This window comes from Oncorhynchus mykiss, chromosome 3 (assembly GCF_013265735.2).
Source record: "Oncorhynchus mykiss isolate Arlee chromosome 3, USDA_OmykA_1.1, whole genome shotgun sequence".
Classification (NCBI taxonomy): domain Eukaryota; kingdom Metazoa; phylum Chordata; class Actinopteri; order Salmoniformes; family Salmonidae; genus Oncorhynchus; species Oncorhynchus mykiss.
Genome location: NC_048567.1, coordinates 22,741,658 through 22,763,621, shown reverse-complemented (window position 1 = coordinate 22,763,621; position 21,964 = coordinate 22,741,658). Strand labels below are relative to the sequence as shown.

Below are 21,964 nucleotides of genomic sequence, written 5' to 3'. Positions count from 1 at the left end.
GACCTAAGTTGGTCGTACTGGTCTAACGCACACATGAAGGTTTTTTGTATGCATTCTATGCAATCAAAGTCAAATATATTTCCACATTCATACAGCAGTACGTCATGGTAATTAACTGTGCAGTTTACCACTGAACACCAACATTAAAAGTCTATGTATGAATTCTATGCAGTCAATGTACTGTCATTTCTATTTTCCCATTCATAAAGTAGCATAGAGGTTAAGAGCATTGGAACAGTAACCGAAAGGTCGCTGGTTCGAATCCCTGTGAAAAATCTGTCTGTACTCTTGAGCAAGGCACTTAACCCTAATTACTCCTGGAAGTAGTTCTGGAGAAGAGCGTCTGCTTAATGACTAAAATGTAAATGTTATATCAAAAATAATACAGATACAATGTTAAAGGTAATATGAATATTTTATTTCTTAAAATGTATCCTTTATTTAACTAGGCAAGTCAGTTAAGAACAAATTCTTATTTACAATGACGGCCTAGGAACAGTGGGTTAATAACTGCCTTGTTCAGGGGCAGAACAACACATTTTTACTTTGTCAGCTCAGGAATTTGAACTAACAACCTTGTGGTTCCTGGCCCAACACTCTAACCACTAGGCTACCTGCCACCCATGTAAACAATTGCTGAAGGCATCGTTGAAGAATCCTACTATTGACATTTTTCAGTTTAACTTTTCTTGAGTAGGTTTAACAAAGATTCATATTAAAAGCATTCACATTCAAGTCCCCATTTTAGACATAGCAATAACTATTTTAGTGAGTAAAATGTACTAACACAGGGTGATAAAGCAAGCAAGCATTTCACTCTTATTCACTAATGTTGAAGCTAGCTAGCTAAGCCCCTGTGGCACACTGTCAACATGTTAATTGTCGTCAAACTCATGAAACATTTGGGTAATGTTATTTCACTATTTACATTGTACTTTGGCACATTACAGACCTTTTTAAAACAGGACAAGTTAAAAGACAGAAAACAGTTGTCACGCCCTGACCTGAGTATTCTTTGTTTTCTTTATATATTTTGGTTTAGGTCAGGGTGTGACGAGGGTGGTATGTGTGTTTTGTCTCATCTAGGGTTTTGTACCTTCTAGGGGTTTTGTAGGTTCATGGGGTTGTTTACCATCTAGGTGTTTATGTAGGTCTATGGTTGCCTAGATTGGTTCTCAATTTCAGGCAGGTGTTTATCGTTGTCTCTGATTGGGAACCATATTTAGGCTGCCATCTTTGGGTATTTCGTGGGTTATTGTCTGTTATGTTGCATGTTAGCACTGTGTTCATTAGCAGTCACGTTCGTTTGTTAATTTGTTCAGTGTACTTCGTGTTTTTTCGTCATCCATTAAACTATGCATTTACACGACGCTGCGCTTTGGTCTCCTCCATACGACGATCGTGACAACAGACACTTTTGAAACGTCTATTGACAGTTGGAAAACTTGTTGACATTGCCAGGGGCTTAGCTAGCCCCTAGCTAGGATTACTAAATTAGTGAATAAGGGGGAAAAGCTAGCTAGCTTTACCACCTTGTGTTAGTACGTTTTACTCACTTAAAATACAGTGAGCTCCAAAAGTATTAGGACAGTGACACATTTTTTACAGCTAGTCTTTGCACAGGACTAAATCTCGCTTCCCCCATCCCTCTCACTATAACCTATATGAATTAGCATGGTGTCGTGGCCTTTCTGGTTAAATGTGCCTCTGTGTTCCCCTCAGCTGGCATCAATCAGCGCTGCGTTTGGTCCCACACAATGCAGCCCTTGACTGGGAACCTCCATTTGGCTCGGCTTGGCAGGGCGGCCCTTTTTATCAATACACACCAATCTTTACTACCAAATTCACCCCTTTGAAAGTCAGTTTCCTCTAGAGGTTTTCTTTGGGAGGAGCTGGGGGGGTGGGGGTCGAGACGTTTGTTTAACGTTTGGCTGAGTGACATGGTTGCCGGGGAGATGGAAGTGGCTGGGGGGGACTGGAGGGTTAATGGTTACGTGGGGGTGTTTGGCTTACAGTGCCGCAGTACTCCCTGTGTGGTGTGTGCGTGCGGGCAGCACAGGAGGCTACTGAGGGAGGACGACTCATAATAATGACTAGAATGGAATGAATGAACATGGAAACCATGTGTTTGTGTTTCCATACCATTCCATTAATTCCGTACCAGCCATGACTAGGAGCCCGTCCTCCCCAGTGAAGGCTCCACCTGTGGTGTGCAGATAAACAGTTGTGTGCTGTCCAACACACCATAATGTAGTACTCTCCCACTAGCCTACATGCACCACTATAGGGTTGCTTTTACTTTCCCTCTAGATTCCAGTGCATTCATGAATCGAGGTGGTCTCCCATGGTGAAACTGAATACGGAGTTGAAGCCCAACTCTTACCTGCAGTTTGCCATTAGTCACACACACATCCACAGACAGGATATTCTCACTCTTTCCTTTCCCCTCCTCTTGACTTCCCCTCCTCTCTTATTTCTCTCCCTCTGACGTGCCTTCTCTTGTTCTGTTCACCTTCATCCATCTTCTTCTGTCATTGCTCGTTCATGTTGTCCCCCTCATCCGTCCCAAAAATGGAAGTATTGACCTCCGGTTCAGGTTCAACTCTCAGACCACACCTAGAGACGCTGCAGAGCCACCTCCCTCTCATTACTCATTCACATGGCTTACGGAGTTGACTTGTAGAGAAGGTTACTGATGAGTTACGGAGTTGACTTGTAGAGAATGTTACTGATGAGTTACGGAGTTGACTTGTAGAGAACGTCTTCTATGGCTCCAGGCGATGGATTAACATGAATGACTCGGATGAGTCCCTGTGTTGACCCTGAAGCCTTGTTTCCATTGGCACTTTAAATCAGGGCCCCATTCAATCACTTATCATTCTAGTGGACAACAGGAAACTAATTGCTTGTATAAAGTACCTTTGCGTTACGGAGTTGACACTTGATTCAGAGTTGCTTAGATAAGTTGCTTCTGGTGAATGACAGCAGGCCCTGACTCTCTCTCTCTCTCTCTGTCAGGTGATAGCGTTGGCAGATGCAGCGGAGGAGAACCGGGCATGTCTGAATCAGGCGTTTGTCCGTCTGCGCAGCGCCACCCACCTCCTCATCCTCCTGGTCTCCCTGTGGCAGGGCCTCAACACAGAGCAGAACGCCATCCTGGAGGCTACGCTGTTACCCTTGCTACAGGACACACCACAGCTGGTGAGACACACACACTGTTAGCCCTGCTACAGGACACACCACAGCTGGTGAGACACACACACTGTTAGCCCTGCTACAGGACACACCACAGCTGGTGAGACACACACACTGTTACCCCTGCTACAGGACACACCACAGCTGGTGAGACACACACACACACTGTTACCCCTGCTACAGGACACACCACAGCTGGTGAGACACACACACACACACACTGTTACCCCTGCTACAGGACACACCACAGCTGGTGAGACACACACACACACACTGTTACCCCTGCTACAGGACACACCACAGCTGGTGAGACACACACACACTGTTACCCCTGCTACAGGACACACCACAGCTGGTGAGACACACACACACACACTGTTACCCCTGCTACAGGACACACCACAGCTGGTGAGACACACACACACACACACTGTTACCCCTGCTACAGGACACACCACAGCTGGTGAGACACACACACACACACTGTTACCCCTGCTACAGGACACACCACAGCTGGTGAGACACACACACTGTTACCCCTGCTACAGGACACACCACAGCTGGTGAGACACACACACTGTTACCCCTGCTACAGGACACACCACAGCTGGTGAGACACACACACACTGTTACCCCTGCTACAGGACACACCACAGCTGGTGAGACACACACACACACTGTTACCCCTGCTACAGGACACACCACAGCTGGTGAGACACACACACACACTGTTACCCCTGCTACAGGACACACCACAGCTGGTGAGACACACACACTGTTACCCCTGGTACAGGACACACCACAGCTGGTGAGACACACACACTGTTACCCCTGGTACAGGACACACCACAGCTGGTGAGACACACACACTGTTACCCCTGGTACAGGACACACCACAACTGCTGGGAAAACACACACACACACACACACACACACACACACACACACACATTGCTTTCTCGCTCTCTCTCCTCATCTGTCTCCTGGCTGCTTGACCCAAGTCTCCCCCTCTGACCCTGGAGAATAAACACAAAGTACCTCAGTGATCTGTCCTGAAGCCCCTAAGTGGTTCTGCTACCACACACTCTCTCCCAGGTGCCACTGAATATACTCCTGGCAGCTCCACAGAGGATGAGGACGGTGTTACTGACCTGTGTGTAAAGAGAAGGGTTATATCTAGACGGATTGAATGTAATCGGGACAATGGAGAGGAGACGAATAGGCCTGATTCCAAACCACAATGTACACCCTTCCCTTTCACCCTCACAGATATACAGGGAGTAGTGATGTTTCCTCCCACAGGCCTCCAATAGGCTAGTGCAGTTTCAGATAGTGTAGCTTTGAACTGGAGCCTGTATTCAACCCTGATGTCCCTTTGGTCAAGGAAGGCTATGGCAGTGAGAATGCGGTAGGGGGGGTGAGGGGGACATTTTCTGAGAGGGCCAGAGGGGTCTTGTTCGGTTGTGTATGTGTGTCACAGGGGAGTTGTTCTGTTAGCAATTTAGACTCACATAAACAAGTGTGTTGAGAGAAGCCCTCCATGAGTCCACGTGATACGATGACAGATTTCTGCTCCCATAGAGACCGAAAGTGTGTGTGTGCTCTCACCAGTTGTGGTGTGTGTGTATGTGTGTGACAGACAGACAGACACAGACAGACACAGACAGACACAGACAGACACAGACAGACACAGACAGACACAGACAGACACAGACAGACACAGACAGACACAGACAGACACAGACAGACACAGACAGACACAGACAGACACAGACAGACACACAGACAGACAGACAGACACAGACAGACAGACACAGACAGACACAGACAGACAGACAGACAGACAGACAGACACAGACAGACACAGACAGTCAGACAGACAGTCAGACAGTCAGTCAGTCAGTCAGTCAGTCAGTCAGTCAGTCAGTTCCATAGCCCGTCTGTCTCTTAGTGTTTCCACTGTGATTAAACGCATGACATCTCATCATCACACAGGTTAGAGGTGTGTCTATATACAGTCCTCTCTATTTACCAAATTGCACACCAAATACCCCCACTGCCCCTTCAAGAGAGACATAGGGACAGGTTGCTAACACACACACATCTGCAAACACAACCTCACTGTGATAGACACCCCCTTACACACATACACACACTTTGTCTTTCATTACCACACACACAGTAAACACGCCCGAGAGCACACATCCGAGCAGACATCCAGTCAGCCTGCACCTGATGATGCCCCAGAGAGATGGAGTCACTGAGAGTGAGAGTATGTATGTATTTCGGTGTTTGTTGTTGTGGTTGCTCTTGTGAATGGGATTAAGTTAATGAAAGGTAATTATGGTCAGGCCCGCTGCATTAGCCCATACGTGTGGAGAGATGGGCTATTTTAGGAAGCGCTACTCACACTGGGTAGAAATACAGATAACGTACTGTACGGAAAGGACCAGGCCAGGAGCTAATAGGAGCATCTGACACACATACATGAGGGTGTGTGTGCGTGCGTGATATATTTATGTGTGAGTCAGAGATTGTCTTTGGCCCCTCGTCTCACCTATTTGACCTCTTTTTTTTAGAAATTTTTTCATCTCCGGTGAGGTCGTCACAGGTGAACGAGATTCCCTTTCCCCACGGACGCTCCCAGGACTGGAATTCCAATTGGGATAAGTCCTTGGAATTCTGTGGATTGGAATAAGGCTTCTGTGAAGGATTGGGAGGAGTGGTAGACTGGATTAGTGAAGAGAGAATAGAATTAGGTGGGAATGAGAAACGGAGAGAGAAAGAGGCTCTAGACCTGTGCAACTGGGCTGATTTTAAACAAGGAAGAGGGGGATGGAGATAGAAAAGGAGAAATGCTGCAGAGGAGCGCTCCGCTGTACTCCCTGTTCCCCCACGACTGTGTGGCTTTGCACGACACCAACTCCATCATCAAGTCTGCTGACGACACCACGGTTGTAGGCCTGATAACCAACGACGACAAGTCAGCCTATAGGAAGGAGGTAAGTGAACTGGCATTGTGGTGCCAGGACAACAACCCCTCAATGTCAGCAAAACAAAGGAGTTGATTGTTGACTTCAGGAAGCAGAGGGAACATTCCCCGATCCACATCAACAGGACTGCAGTAGAGAGAGTCAGCAGTTTTTAAGTTCCTCGGGGTGGTTGAGGGGCAGCTCTCGAGGGGAACTGGGCTGGTGGCCGAGAAGTCAGGTTGCTGGTACGGTTCCCCGAATCGTCTGGTTGGGGGATCTGTCCTTGTGGCCTTGGCCTGGGCACTTGACCCTTGTTGCTCCTTGGGTCGCTCTAGATGGGAGTCTCTGCTGGATGACAGAATGTAATGTCATTTTCAGCAGCTTCACTGGAGATTATATATAATAAAGAAGTTCCTTGTGGTCCACGTAACAGAGGGCTTGACATGGACCAACAACGCCACCGTTCTTGTCAAGAGGGCGCAACAGCGTCTCTACTTCCTAAGGCAGCTGAAGAAATTCAGCATGCCACCCTGGGTCCTCTCCAAATACTACCGCGGCACCATCGAGAGCGTCCTGACCGTTTACTACTGCAAATACTGCACAATTTAAACACCTTCTTCCCAATCCCCCCTTTTCTGATACATGTGTAAATATTGGGATATACATTGTGCCTTCCTGTATTATACTTATGCTAAAATGTTTATTCTATTCTACTGAGCCATTCGTATTCTTATCTTTTCTTATTTCTTAATGTTGTATTGTTGAAGGAACCTGCAAGTAAGCATTACGTTGGGAAACCTAGTCAGTTACACAACTGAATGCAGTCACCTGAAATGTGTCTTCCGCATTTAACCCAGAGAGGTGCGGGTGGCTGCATTAATCGACGTCCACAGTTCCCGGGGAGCAGTTGTTGTTTGGGGTTAACTGCCTTGCTCAAGAGCAGAACAGCAGATTTTTCCACCTTGGGGATTTGAACCAGCGACTTTTCAGTTACTGGCCCAAAGCTCTTAACCGCTAGGCCACCTGCCACAGTATACTATGTGTAGCCTGTACATACGACTAATAAAACTATAAACTTGAGAGTGAAGTTTCTCTCTTGTCGTCTCTTATCCTTCATGACCACTGATCCATAGCCTCTCTTTGCCGCAGTAAAACAGGAGGGAAGAAGGTAAGGGGGAGAAGAGAGGAGGAGAAGGGTCACAGGAAACACATCTCTCTGGTAATTGACCGGGCGCTCGTTTAGCTTGGCCCGACCCAGCAGATTGATGCGGCCAACCAGAACAACCTCCTTCTCCCCCTATTTTTTTTTTCTTCCACTTGTTCTCGCTCTCCGTTTCTTTCCCTCGCTTTCCACTCTGCTGTGAATAGAGCTCCTGACTCTTAATGTCTCAGTTCTATTCCTGCACCCTGAAGTTTACATTACTAGAAACTAGTACTAGAAACCTCTCTACCGCTCGCCTTTTCCTCCTCCCCCACACTTCCCTCTCTCCATATGTCTCGCTAGCTGTCTCTTCATTTCATTTCTTCTTCTCTTGATGGAAATTCAAAGGAGGAGTATTGTCAGGAGTTGAGTACAATGTTCATTTGATTGTGTTAGTAATGAATTGCAAAATGCACAGAAAGGGGAGCTAACCACTCATACAATGAAAAAGGATGAGATACGGTTTGCTTTTACATCAGGTCATATGTGGAACTACTAAAGTGTTCAATTATATAAAATCTGCCTGTGACAATAAATATTTCTGGATTAGTCGGGGATTTGATTCTATAGAAATGATTTTGCTTTGCTTGGCTCACAGCATGACATTGTATTTCCAGTCTCTTCTCATGGTCTTTAAATGACTTTTCCAGTCAAGTTGAGCATGTCAACTTTGAGGGATTACTGTCTGAACCTTTGTCAGTCCCCATGGGAGTCCTTCAGTGCTCTATGTTAGGCCCCATTCTGTTATCCATAATCACAAGTTATTTTGAAATCGCAACTGGGATTTCCACAATGTGCCTTGTCAGAGGGGAAGTGACCTCTATTTATTACCAGACAAAAAGACTTCTCCATTCCCTCCCACAGCTTCTTGTTCTCCTGACCTTCACTTTCTCTTAATCACAAACAAAGATGTCCAAGGTCATCCTCAGCATGCAAGATGTCCATTATCACTCTACCATATGATTTGCCACTTGGGCCCAGTTCCAAACCCATTGCTGTGCCCTTCACTGCCCTTCATTTCAAATTGAAATTGAGAAGCCATGTAGCCGGGCGGTTAAGAGCGTTGGGCCAGTAACTGAAAGGTCGCTGGTTCGAATCCCCGAGCTGACTAGGTAGAAAATCTGTGCCCTTGAGCAAAGCATAACCCTAATTAAGTAAATGTATATCCTAATATTGTTACCCAGCTGGTGAAATCTGTACTGTTAGTCCAGTTCAACATGTTGGGGGTCCTGATAGCCTGTTGAAAGTTATTGTTTCAGTGTGAGTTGAGATCTATGTTCTACTGCCTTCTTCCTCAATAGTCTCCCTTTCTCTCGCCTCTACTGCTTTCTCTCCCCCTTATATTTCTCTCTCCATTTCATTCTTTTTTTCCTCCTCTCTCTCTCTGTCAGGTCTCTTCCCTGTCATCATCATTATGGGTCTGATTACCTGTCATTAGGGCTCATTAGAGGCCTATCAGCATGGCGGCAGGGGGGCAGTCTCAACCCCACACCCTGGCTGCCTGTCAACACCCCCACAGCCCAGCTCGGTCTGCCTGGACTATCTTAGATTGTGTGTGTGTGTGTGTGTGGGGGGTGCGAGGGATGTGTCCGTGTGTATGAGAGATGGTCAGATAAGATCATTTTCTCTTTCTCCGGGAGAGGCAATTGGATTGAATGATAATTGGTCCTGTTTCACGTCTGAGGGATTCACATTATTGGCTCGTCTGCGGGGTGAATTTTGTATCTGCTCTCTGTGTTTCTGCAGAATGTGCTCATCTGTGTAGAAACAGTATACGGTTTTGTGTGTGTGTGGCTGGCGCACGTATGTACAATACCGCATGCCTATGCCGGCGTGTTTGTCGTGATACCTGTGTGTGTGTGTGTGTGTGTGTGTGTGTGTGTGTGTGTGTTTCTCACACACGGAAGGGATCAGGCAGTGTTTATGCTAGACTGGGATGGAACAGACTCATACAGTAGTAGCTAGATAAACAGACTGTCTCGGCCTGTAAATACTACAGTTTTTCATGGTAGTACATCATCCTGGACACAGGGGGCACTATGCATTCAAGGCCAGACTATTGGGTTGTGACGTCTGCCAGACAGGGTGCATCTCAATAGTCAGAAGTCACTTCCTCTCGTTGTATGATTTATTCCTCTTTCCTGGAAATCTGATCTGAATCTCACTTATACATGTATGGACCACATGCCCAGCTTCTCTCTTTCTCCCTGTTTTCTCTCTATCGAATTATGTCACTTTTTGTTCTCTCACTCTTTTCGATCACTGTCTATTGTTCTCTACCTTCTTTCCCCATTTCCTACTTTGCTCTCCCTAACCCCCCTGTCTCATATGTTCGAATAACAGAATACCTGTCTCTGTGTGTGTGTCTCTCTCTCTCTCAGGGTTGGGAGGAGAGTGTGGACGCGGCCGTGTCTCACCTCCTGAGGACCTGTCTGTCTCGCAGCCCTAAGGATCAGGCCCTGTCTCTGTCCACCTCCCAGCTCAACATGCCCAAAGACACGGTCCGCCTGAAGAAGCACATCACCCTGCTGTGTGACCGCCTGGGCAAGGGTGGACGGCTGTCCCTGGCCTCCGAGGCCAACGTACCCACACCAGTCATGATGCCAGGTGAGAGAGGGGAAGAGTGTTTGTGTGTCTCTCGGTGTGTGTGTGTGTGAGAAAAAGCAGTTTCTCTTCATTAGTGTTCAGTATAGCCTTTAATGATGCCATTAACCCCTTCCTCTGAGAATGCCTAATAAATCCTGTACCACTGAGGTGTGTGTGTGCACGCTCTGTATGTTGTTCCAGTGTTAACCCCTGGCTGTGAGAATGTCTTGTAAACACTATTCCCCTGGTAAAGGTGTTATGGTTGGAGAGAAGAGCACATGTCTCAATCATAGCCCTGTTTATGGCCTTAACACACTCTCAGGCCTACAGTGGTGTGTGTGTGGGTGCCCAACCACCACCCCCATGGTTCATTGAGTTCTAACAAAAGTGTGTGTTTGTGTCTGAACCTCATTAAGCAGGCCAAATAACTTTTTACCCCCACTCCTTTTATGCTTCTTCCTTCCTTCCTTCGCTCTCGCTCTCGCTCTCTCGCTCTCATGCTCTCGTGCTCTCTCGCTCTCTCGTGCTCTCTCTCTCTCTCGCGCTCTCTCTCTCTCTCTCTCGCGCTCTCTCTCTCTCTCTCTCTCGCTCTCTCTCGCGCTCTCTCTCTCTCTCGCGCTCTCTCTCTCTCTTGCGCTCTCTCTCTCTTGCGCTCTCTCTCTCTCGCGCTCTCTCTCTCTCTCGCGCTCTCTCTCTCTCTCTCTCGCGCTCTCTCTCTCTCTCGCGCTCTCTCTCTCTCTCGTGCGCTCTCTCTCTCTCGTGCTCTCTCTCTCTCGTGCTCTCTCTCGCGCTCTCTCTCTCTCGTGCTCTCTCTCCCCCTTGCCCCTCTTTTGCAGTCACCCCTCACACGTATAAGTGTGTTGATGACAAATCAACTCGACCATTTCCCTTCAGTAGTTCTCTCCCTAGTTTCCACCCCATCAAACACAGCAGTTGATTAATGCGAGATGTTTAATATGATATATGAGGACTGTTGATGGACACAGGGGCAGTATTGTGAAGCGATAGGTAGCCACCAGCCAGACTAATGAATATGGACACAGTGGAGGGAGGAAATATTAACCATGGTTTTCCAGTTGAAAACCTCCCGCTCCGCAAACAGAAGAATTAGTTGCCTTTATTGAGTGCTTTACGCATTCATGCTTTGGAGTTTGTAATTAACTCACGACATGGATATGGGTTCTTGACCCAGAATACTTTGAGAGTTCTGGGATGGTGTAGTTGTATTTTTTATTTAAATGTATTTTGATGTTGTTAAGCTTGACATTGTTTGTTGTTAGCCTTACAGTACACAACGCTGCCATGGTAGTGGCATAGATGCTAGGGTCTTAGGACTGTTACTGTATGGATGTGGGCAGTAAACCCACATCGCAATAGTGTGTGTTATATGGGACTATTGGAGGTATCCCTTATATGATGTCCATCCAGGGTGTGTGTGTCTGTGTCAGAGTCCTGCACAGCTTTTTTTTGGAGATATCCGACATCAGGCCAGCCCGACCCACCCTCAAAGTATTGTTCCGAGAGCCGTTCCGTGACCCACCAAATTACATCCAATTTATGTCATTGTTTTCATGACTCCGTAATAGTATGCTATTATTCCCCTTCCCTGTATGAATGAATTTGTCTGGATGTCTATTCAACAGTTGTGTAAAAGGAAACCATGCCATGAATTAAGAACGATAGGCCTATCTTTTAGTCTACACAATGCGATGCGTCACATTGACGACGCAAATCGCTTTAAGAATAATAGCATTCTAATTAGCCTTTTTAACTACTGAAAGCCTATAGACGACATAACAAAACGAGATCTTTATATTTAATATCGTTTTGATAATCATATAGTTTAAATTACACTTAAATAAACAATTGATCTACACACAATACCCCATAATGACAAAGCAAAAAAAACTAGATTTTAAATATGTTTGCAAATGTATTAAAAATAAACAATTTTTTTATATCCATAAGTATTCAGTCCCTTGGCTATGAGACTTGTAATTGAGCTCAGGGTGCATCCTGTTTCCATTGATCATCCTTGAGATGTTTCTACAACTTGACTGGAGTCCTTGTGGTAAATTCAATTGATTGAACTTGATTTGGAAAGGTACACACCTGTCTATATACAGTAAGGTCCCACAGTTGACAGTGCATGTCAGAGCAAAAACCAAGCAATAAAGTCGAAGGAATTGTCCGTATAGTTCAGAGACAGGATTGTGTCTAGGCACAAATCTGGGGAAGGGTACCAAAAAATGTCTGCAGCATTGAATATCCCCAAGAACACAGTGGCCTCCCCACAGCTGGCCAAACCCTCCCCTAACCCGGACGACACTGGGCCAATTGTGCGTTGCTTCATTTTTTAAATTGTACCTTTATTTAACTAGGCAAGTCAGTTAAGAACAAATTCTTACTTTCAATGACGGCCTAGGAACAGTGGGTTAACTGCCTTGTTCAGGAGCAGAATGACAAATCTTTACCTTGTCAGCTCGGGAATTCGATCTTGCAACCTTCTGGTTACGAGTCCAACGCTCTAACCACTAGACTACCTGCCGCCCCATGAGACCCCCATGGGTCTCCCAGTCGTGACCAGCTGTGACACAGCCCGGGATGAAATGTGGATCTGTAGTGACACCTCAAACACTGCAATGCAGTGCCTTAGACCGCTGCGCTACTCGGGAGGCCTGGCCTCTACCATTCTTAAATGGAAGAAGTTTGGAACCACCAAGACTCTTCCTAGAGCTGGCCAAACTGCGCAATCAGGGGAGAAGAGCCTTGGTCAGGGAGGTGAGCAAGAACCTGATGGTCACTCTGACAGAGCTCCAGGGTTCCTCTGTGGAGATGGGAGAACCTTCCAGAAGAACAACCATCTCTGCAGCATTCAACCAATAAGGTCTTTATGGTTGAGTGACCACTCCCCAGTAATTGGCACATGACAGCCCACTTGGAGTTTCCCAAAAGGCAGCTAAAAGACTCTCTGACCGTGAGAAACAAGATTCTCTGGTCTGATGAAACCAAGATGGAACTATTTGGCCTGAATGTCAAGTGTCACATCTGGAGGAAAGCAGGCACCACTCATCAGCTGGCCAATACCATCCCTACGGTGAAGCATGGTGGTGGCAGCATTATGCTGTGGGGATGTTTTTCACCGGCAGGGACTTGGAGACTAGTCAGGATCAAGGGAAAGATGAACGGAGCAAAATAAAGAGAGATCCTTGATTAAAACCTGCTCCAGAGTCCAACGGACATCAGACTGTGGGTGAATGTTCACCGTCCATCAGGACAACGTCACCACTAAGCACACAGCCAAGATAACGCAGGAGTGGCTTCAGGACAAGTCTCTGAATGTCCTTGAGCGGCCCAGCCAGATCACAAACTTGAACCAGATCAAACATCTCTGGAGAGAGCTGAAAACAGCTGTGCAGGGACACTCCCCATCCAACCTGACAGAGCTTGAGACGATCTGCAGAGAAGAATGGGAGAAACTCCCCAAATACAGGTGTGCCAAGCTTTTAGCGTCAAACCCAAGAAGACTAATCGCTGCCAAAGGTGCTTCAACAAGGTACTGAGTAAAGGGTCTGAATACTTATGTAAATGTAAAATTTCAGTTGTTTTTTAAGACATTTGCAACAAGTGCTTTGTCATTATTGGGTATTGTGTATACATTGATGAGGGAAAAAAAACAATATCATTAATTTTAGAATAAGGCTGTAACGTAACAAAATGTGAAAAAAGTGAAGGGGTCTGAATACTTCCGAATGCACAGTAGGCTGCAAAAATAGGCTACATTTATTTAATAGGCTATTATATGGATATTCAAATTTTTACTAGCCGCACCGGTTTACACTTTATATGGCCTGCGTATGGTCTAAATAAACAAAAGCCTGAATTAACGCAGGCTAATAATGAACTGATATTTAATTTGAAATATCATAAACAATTACCTGCTAGCACTTTTTGCTGGCTGTATATCCATCTACCAGTTTGTTGTCCTTACGAACCGGGGATTTCCCTCACGCAGCATCTGTTTTCACGATGATGTAGCCTATTCCTCCATCATAACCTTTCTTTTTATTTCTTTAGTTAGTCCTATGTTACCCATTTTCGCGTGAGCTAGGCTAGCCAGAGAAAGTAAATTTGGCATTGCCTATTCTCACGTGGGGGGGAGGGAACAAAAGCTCTGCACCTAGATGAATTAGAATGTTTCAGCACCGCATAAATAATGGACAGTTCCCTGCTCCACACTCTCTCAATACGTCCCTGCTCCACACTCTCTCAATACGTCCCTGCTCCACACTCTCTCAATACGTCCCTGCTCCACACTCTCTCAATACGTCCCTGCTCCACACTCTCTCAATACGCCCCTGCTCCACACTCTCTCAATACGTCCCTGCTCCACACTCTCTCAATACGTTCATCGCTGGAAGCCTCGCCGTTCACAGAATGAAATTCTCAACACAATTTGTTTTAGTGGTGTGTATCCGACCTGATGCAGAACTGTAGTGTGTGTGTGTGTGTGTGTGTCAATATTGAGCGGACAGGATCCATGTCGTCCGGTCTCTTTCCTTTCACTGTTGTTCTGCTGCCAAAACACACACACACACACACACACACACACATACACAGAGCGAGAGAGTCAAGCGACTCCTGTATGACCAAAGCCCTGTCACTCTTTATGTAAACAGTCATTTGTTACAAACCCCAAAGATGTTGCTGTTTCAATCGGCTGTAAACGCAAAAGTTGTTTACGTTTCCAACAACACTGGCAGCAACAGTCTCCCATGGAGACTGGGCACACACACGCACGCACGCACGCACGCACCACTTCATGGCCTTGCAGTACACCCTATTCCAGGCATTGTATAAAAATGGATGGATGGATAGGATTTGTAGTTTGTATGAACTTCCCACTACCAATACTGTGTGGGACCTGACAGTTGAAAAAACACATACAGTACACAGACACAAATGTACTGTACTCCCTGATAGAGCCTATTTGTGCTTATATTTGTTCCTGAAGGATATACAGAATATTTTCTCTCTTATGACACACACACATACTTGTAAGATGTGTAGATTCCTGTCTCCGGTACACAGTGAGACCCTCTTCTGTTGTTCTCATCTCTCCAGCTCACCCTCTCCTCATCACCTGGGCGGCCTGCTGAGACGCTGGTTGTAACAGCTGCTCTTGGCCCTTGCTCTCTGTCTCTCACGCACGCACACACACACACACACACGCACACATACACTCTATCAGCAGCACCTGATGGTATCAGTTCAGTCAGTACTGTTTATCACATGGCCTTCATTACTCAGAACTGTTAGCTTTGCTCTGTCATTAGGTCAAATGTTGGGCTGCTTTACAATATGGCTGTGGATTTGGTGTTGTGGGTGTAATGTTGCTCTCTCCCTTGTATCTCTCTGTCTCTCTTGTTTACTCTATCCATGTCTGTCAGTAAGCATAGCTTAAGGTCTCTCTACTTGAAGTTCATCATAGAATGGACTAGATGTTGTGGACTTCTTGTTTTGTGTGTTTTCACTGTACATTTATTTCAGTGTGTGTGTGTGCATGCATGTGTTTATACATACAGTTGAAGTCGGAAGTTAACATACACCTTAGCCAAATACATTTAAACTCAAGTTTTTCACAATTCCTGACATTTAATCGTAGTTAAAATTCCCTGTCTAAGGTCAGTTAGGATCACCACTTTATTTTAAGAATGTGAAATGTCAGAATAATAGTGAATAATAATAATAATAATTTATTTCAGCTATTATTTATTTCATCACATTCCCAGTGGGTCAGAAGTTTACTTACACTCAATTAGTATTTGGTAGCATTGCCTTTAAAATTGTTTAACTTGGGTCACATGTTTCGGGTTGCCTTCCACAAGCTTCCCACAATAAGTTGGGTGAATTTTGGCCCATTCCTCCTGACAGAGCTGATGTAACTGAGTCAGGTTTTGTAGACCGCCTTGCTCACACACTCTTTTTCAGTTCTGCCCACGATTCTTCAATGGGATTGAGGTCAGAGCTTTGTGATGGCCACTCCAATACCTTGACTTTGTTGTCCTTAAGCAACTTTGGAAGTATGCTTGGGGTCATTGTCCATGTGGAAGACCCATTTGCGAACTTCCTGTCTTGAGATGTTGCTTCAATGTATCCACATACTGTTCCTCCCTCATGATGCCATCTATTTTGTGAAGTACACCAGTCCCTACTGCAGCAAAGCTCCCCCACAACATGATGCTGCCACCCCTGTGCTTCACGGTTGGGATGGTGTTCTTCGGCTTGCAAGCCTCCCCCTTTTTCCTCCAAACATAACGTTGGTCATTATGGCCAAACAGTTCAATTTTTGTTTCATCAGACCAGAGGATATTTCTCCAAAAAGAACGATCTTTGTTCCCATGTGCAGTTGCAAACCGTAGTCTGGCTTTTTATGGTGGTTTTGGAGCAGTGGCTTCTTCCTTGCTGAGCGGCCTTTCAGGTTATGTCAATGTAGGACTCATTTTACTGTGGATATAGATAGTTTTGTACCTGTTTCCTCCAGCATCTTCACAAGGTCCTTTGCTGTTGTTCTGGGATTGATTTACACTTTTCGCACCAAATACTTTCATCTCTAGGAGACGGAACGCATCTCCTTCCTGAGCGGTATGATGGCTGTGTGGTCTCATGGGGTTTATACTTGCGTACTATTGTTTGTACAGATGAACGTGGTACCTTCAGGCATTTGGAAATTGCTCCCAAGGATGAACCAGACTTGCGGAGGTCAACAATTTTTGCGGAGGTCTTGGCTGATTTCTTTTGATTTTCCCATGATGTCAAGCAAAGAGGCAATGAGATTGAAGGTAGGCCTTGAAATACATCCACAGGTACACCTCTAATTGACTCAAATGATGTCAATTAGACTATCAGAAGCTTCTAAAGCCATTACATAATTTTCTGGGATTTTCCCAGCTGTTTAAAGGCACAGTCAATTTAGTGAATGTAAACTTCTGACCCACTGGAACTGTGATACAGTGAATTATAAGTGAAATTATCTGTCTGTAAACAATTGTTGGAAAAATTACTTGTGTCATGCACAAGGTAGATGTCCTAACCGACTTGCCAAAACTATAGTTTGTTAACAAGAAATTTGTGGAGTGGTTGAAAAACGAGTTTTAATGACTCCAACCTAAGTTTATGTGAACCTCCGACTTCAACTGGATCTTCTCTCTCCCACCACAGAAGAAGATTGATACCTCTGTGTCTACACACACCACAGTTCCACTTCATGATTTATCACATTTTATATGGAACTTCCAGTCTCCACTCCACACTGGGCAGGAATAACACAGGCTGGGGAACAAGTCTCCTTTAGGGAACACATCCAACCCCCCATCATGTTTTCACATTAGTCAGAGCACCTATGCATGCCCTCTCTCACTCTCACTCTTTCTTTCTCTCTCCTTCTCTCTCGCTCTTTCTTTTTCTCACTTTCTCTCTCGCTCTCTTACTCTTTCTGTCTTCCTCTCGCTCCTTCTTTCTTTCTCTCTTTCTTGCTTTCTTTTTCTTTCACTCTCTCCCTCCTTCTTTCTATCTCTCTTTTTCACTCTCTCTCCTTTTGCTCTCTTCGTTTGCTCTTTCTCTCGTTCTCTCTCACCCTGTCTTTCGTTCTCTCTCTTACTTTTATTCTTTCTTTCTCTCTCCTCTTTTTCTCTCTATCTCTCAAATCAATTATTTATTTTAGTATGACATAACAATGTACATATTGCCAAAGCTTACTTTGGATATTTATAATATTAATCAATATTGTCAACGGGACAACAGTAACAACAATAATCAAGGGTCAAAATAACCGTATGTTGAACAATAACAGAGGCATAGAGGACATGTGCAGGTTGGTTGGTCTGTCAGACACTGTCCCTCATCTTATGGCAGGCAGCAATGTAGTTCTCTGCCAATCCACAGCTCTCTGCATCCTCCCCCAACAGGACAGGTAGCCTATTCTCATCAGAGAGGTCTTTGAAACCTTGAATAAGGGTTTTAAATTTGGTGAAATTACACTCTTAATTGTTTAATATTCTTGACATTTTGTCAGGAAAATGCAGCTCTGTCTCAGCTCTGTTTCGGGTTCTGCTGTGGTATCTCTCTCTGAACTAGTCAAATTCCCTTCTCCCTGCTATGTGTTGAATACATTAGCTACTCGGCTGGAACCAAGCGTTTTTGGCAACAGTTCGGAGATCTTGAACGTCCCCCCTCTGAATATATATGCAGTGGAGAAAAACCACATGTTGTGATAAAGTGAATGCCAGGGGAATGTGATTGTGATGTACTACTGGGGTGCAGGGTTGTTGACGGGATGTTATGCAAGCAGGCTTTGAGGTGTGTGTGTGTGTGTGTGTGTGTGTGTGTGTGTGTGTGTGTGTGTGTGTGTGTGTGTGTGGTGTGGGGTGGTGTGTCTGACTGTATTCTGTACATGTATTTAAGTGTGTGTTCTCTCCCAGAATCTCCTCTCCTATCAACGTCTCTAATTAACACTCTAGAAATTGAAGCGTTTCAGTCCTAAAATACACACCCCTTCCAAGTTCCAAGTCCACTGAGGATACCTTTGTTCCTATATCCGAATCTTGTCTTTGGGAGCCATTCCTGACAGCGTAAACAGATGTATCTTGTCTTGTGTTTGAAGCCTCCTTTCTCAGCTGTTTTGGGAGGATTTCAGTTATGCCTTGTGGTTAGGAGATCTATTCATGTAGGACTTAAAGAGAAGGGAGAGGAAATAGATGTTGAAGTTGAGAGCAGGGCTACTGTCACTGAATGAATGGGGTCTTCTCTGCTAGCTAAAGCACTACTTAATGCTCAACTACTTAAAGCGGTTAGGAATTCCTAGGCTAAACCCCATTTAGAGAGCGCTGTCTCTGTATGTCTCCGTCTGCCTCACTCTCTCTTTCTGGTTGCGTGCGTGTGCTCGCGTGCATTATCAAATTTGGCAATGTGTCAGTGTGTGGCCATATCTCTCTCATTGCTCAACAGTATAACCATAAAACCCAGTGTCTTTCCAACGATCTCCCTCCTCTCCTGACTTTTACAATGTGGACATCATAAAGAGTGGAGAAAAAAGCCTTGGTGTTGACTTTGTGGTTGGGACAGGGGTTAGACTGTAAAGGTAGATAGGTAGATCAGGTGTCTGTTTGATTTACAGCTGATTGATTTTTGACTTCAAAACCAGGAGGTGCACTTTTGGGCTGGAGAGAAAGAGGGACTTCTAGAGATCATATCGCAAGCAAACAATCTGCAAGATTTGAGTCCAAACCACAACCAAATGATCTTCTGAACCACTACACAACACAACAGTCTAACACATTCAAACCACAACCAAATGATCTTCTGAACCATTACACTACACAACAGTCTAACACATTCAAACCACAACCAAATGATCTTCTGAACCACTACACTACACAACAGTCTAACACATTCAAACCACAACCAAATGATCTTCTGAACCATTACACTACACAACAGTCTAACACATTCAAACCACAACCAAATGATCTTCTGAACCACTACACTACACAACAGTCTAACACATTCAAACCACAACCAAATGATCTTCTGAACCACTACACTACACAACAGTCTAACACATTCAAACCACAACCAAATGATCTTCTGAACCATTACACTACACAACAGTCTAACACATTCAAACCACAACCAAATGATCTTCTGAACCACTACACAACACAACAGTCTAACACATTCAAACCACAACCAAATGATCTTCTGAACCACTACACAACACAACAGTCTAACACATTCAAACCACAACCAAATGATCTTCTGAACCACTACACTACACAACAGTCTAACACATTCAAACCACAACCAACGGTGGTTTGGTACATGCTCTAGTTCTTTTGACCACAACCAAATGGTTCCGTAGATGTAACCATGAAATAAAACCTACTGAAGAACAGAGACCAAACCAAACCACGACCAACCGTTTTGAAATGGAGACCAAACCACAACCAACCGTATTAGAACAGAGACCAAACCAAACCACGACCAACCATTTTAGAACAGAGACCAAACCAAACCACGACCAACCGTTTTGAAATGGAGACCAAACCACAACCAACCGTATTAGAACAGAGACCAAACCAAACCACGACCAACCATTTTAGAACAGAGACCAAACCAAACCACGACCAACCGTTTTGAAATGGAGACCAAACCACAACCAACCGTATTAGAACAGAGACCAAACCAAACCACGACCAACCGTTTTAGAACAGAGACCAAACCAAACCACGACCAACCGTTTTGAAATGGAGACCAAACCACAACCAACCATTTTAAAACAGAGACCAGACTAAACCACTACCAACCGTTTTAGAACAGAGACCAGACTTCACCACGACCAACCGTTTTAGAACAGAGACCAAACCACGACCAACCGTTTTAAAACAAGAGACGAAACCACGACCAACCGTTTTAGAACAGAGACCAAACCACAACCAACCATTTTAAAACAGAGACCAGACTAAACCACTACCAACCATTTTTAAACAGAGACCAGACTAAACCACTACCAACCGTTTTAGAACAGAGACCAAACCAAACCACAACCAACCGTTTTAGAACAGAGACCAAACCACAACCAACCGTTTTAGAACAGAGACCAAACCAAACCACGACCAACCGTTTTAGAACCGAGACCAAACCAAACCACGACCAACCATTTTAGAACAGAGACCAGACTTCACCACGACCAACCGTTTTAAAACAGAGACCAAACCACGACCAACCGTTTTAGAACAGAGACCAAACCAAACCACGACCAACCGTTTTAGAACCGAGACCAAACCACGACCAACCATTTTAAAACAGAGACCAGACTTCACCACGACCAACCGTTTTAGAACAGAGACCAAACCAAACCACGACCAACCATTTTAGAACAGAGACCAGACTTCACCACGACCAACCGTTTTAGAACCGAGACCAAACCACGACCAACCGTTTTAGAACAGAGACCAAACTACGACCAACCATTTTAGAACAGAGACCAAACCAAACCACGACCAACCGTTTTAGAACAGAGACCAAACCACGACCAACCATTTTAAAACAGAGACCAGACTTCACCACGACCAACCATTTTAGAACAGAAACCAAACCAAACCACGACCAACCATTTTAGAACAGAGACCAGACTTCACCACGACCAACCGTTTTAGAACAGAGACCAAACCACGACCAACCATTTTAAAACAGAGACCAGACTTCACCACAACCAACCATTTTAGAACTGAGACCAAACCACGACCAACCATTTTAGAACAGAGACCAAACCACGACCAACCATTTTAAAACAGAGACCAAACTAAACCACTACCAACCGTTTTCGAACAGAAACCAAACCAAACCACGACCAACCGTTTTAGAACAGAGACCAAACCACGACCAACCATTTTAGAACTGAGACCAAACCACGACCAACCATTTTAGAACTGAGACCAAACCACGACCAACCATTTTAGAACAGAGACCAAACCAAACCACAACCAACCATTTTAGAACAGAGACCAAACCACGACCAACCATTTTAGAACAGAGACCAAACCACAACCAACCGTTTTAGAACAGAGACCAAACCATGACCAACTATTTTAAAACAGAGACCAGACTTCACCACGACCAACCATTTTAGAACTGAGACCAAACCACGACCAACCATTTTAGAACAGAGACCAAACCAAACCACGACCAACCGTTTTAGAACAGAGACCAGACTAAACCACTACCAACCGTTTTAGAACAGAGACCAAACCACGACCAACCATTTTAGAACTGAGACCAAACCACGACCAACCATTTTAGAACTGAGACCAAACCACGACCAACCATTTTAGAACAGAGACCAAACCAAACCACAACCAACCATTTTAAAACAGAGACCAGACTAAACCACTACCAACCGTTTTAGAACAGAGACCAAACCAAACCACGACCAACCATTTTAGAACAGAGA

General features: G+C 45.0%; 1 protein-coding gene across 3 annotated transcripts in view; it reads left to right on the top strand.

Annotated features, from left to right (window-relative positions):
- bbs9 (Bardet-Biedl syndrome 9) overlaps positions 1–21,964 on the top strand; it is a 204,915-nt gene that overhangs the window by 85,134 nt on the left and 97,817 nt on the right. For all 3 annotated transcript variants that reach the window (XM_036972410.1, XM_036972409.1, XM_036972411.1), the window contains 2 exons: positions 3,019–3,201; positions 9,750–9,975. In XM_036972410.1, the coding sequence (XP_036828305.1) occupies positions 3,019–3,201; positions 9,750–9,975 (409 nt within the window). The remainder of the gene's footprint in view (positions 1–3,018; positions 3,202–9,749; positions 9,976–21,964) is intronic.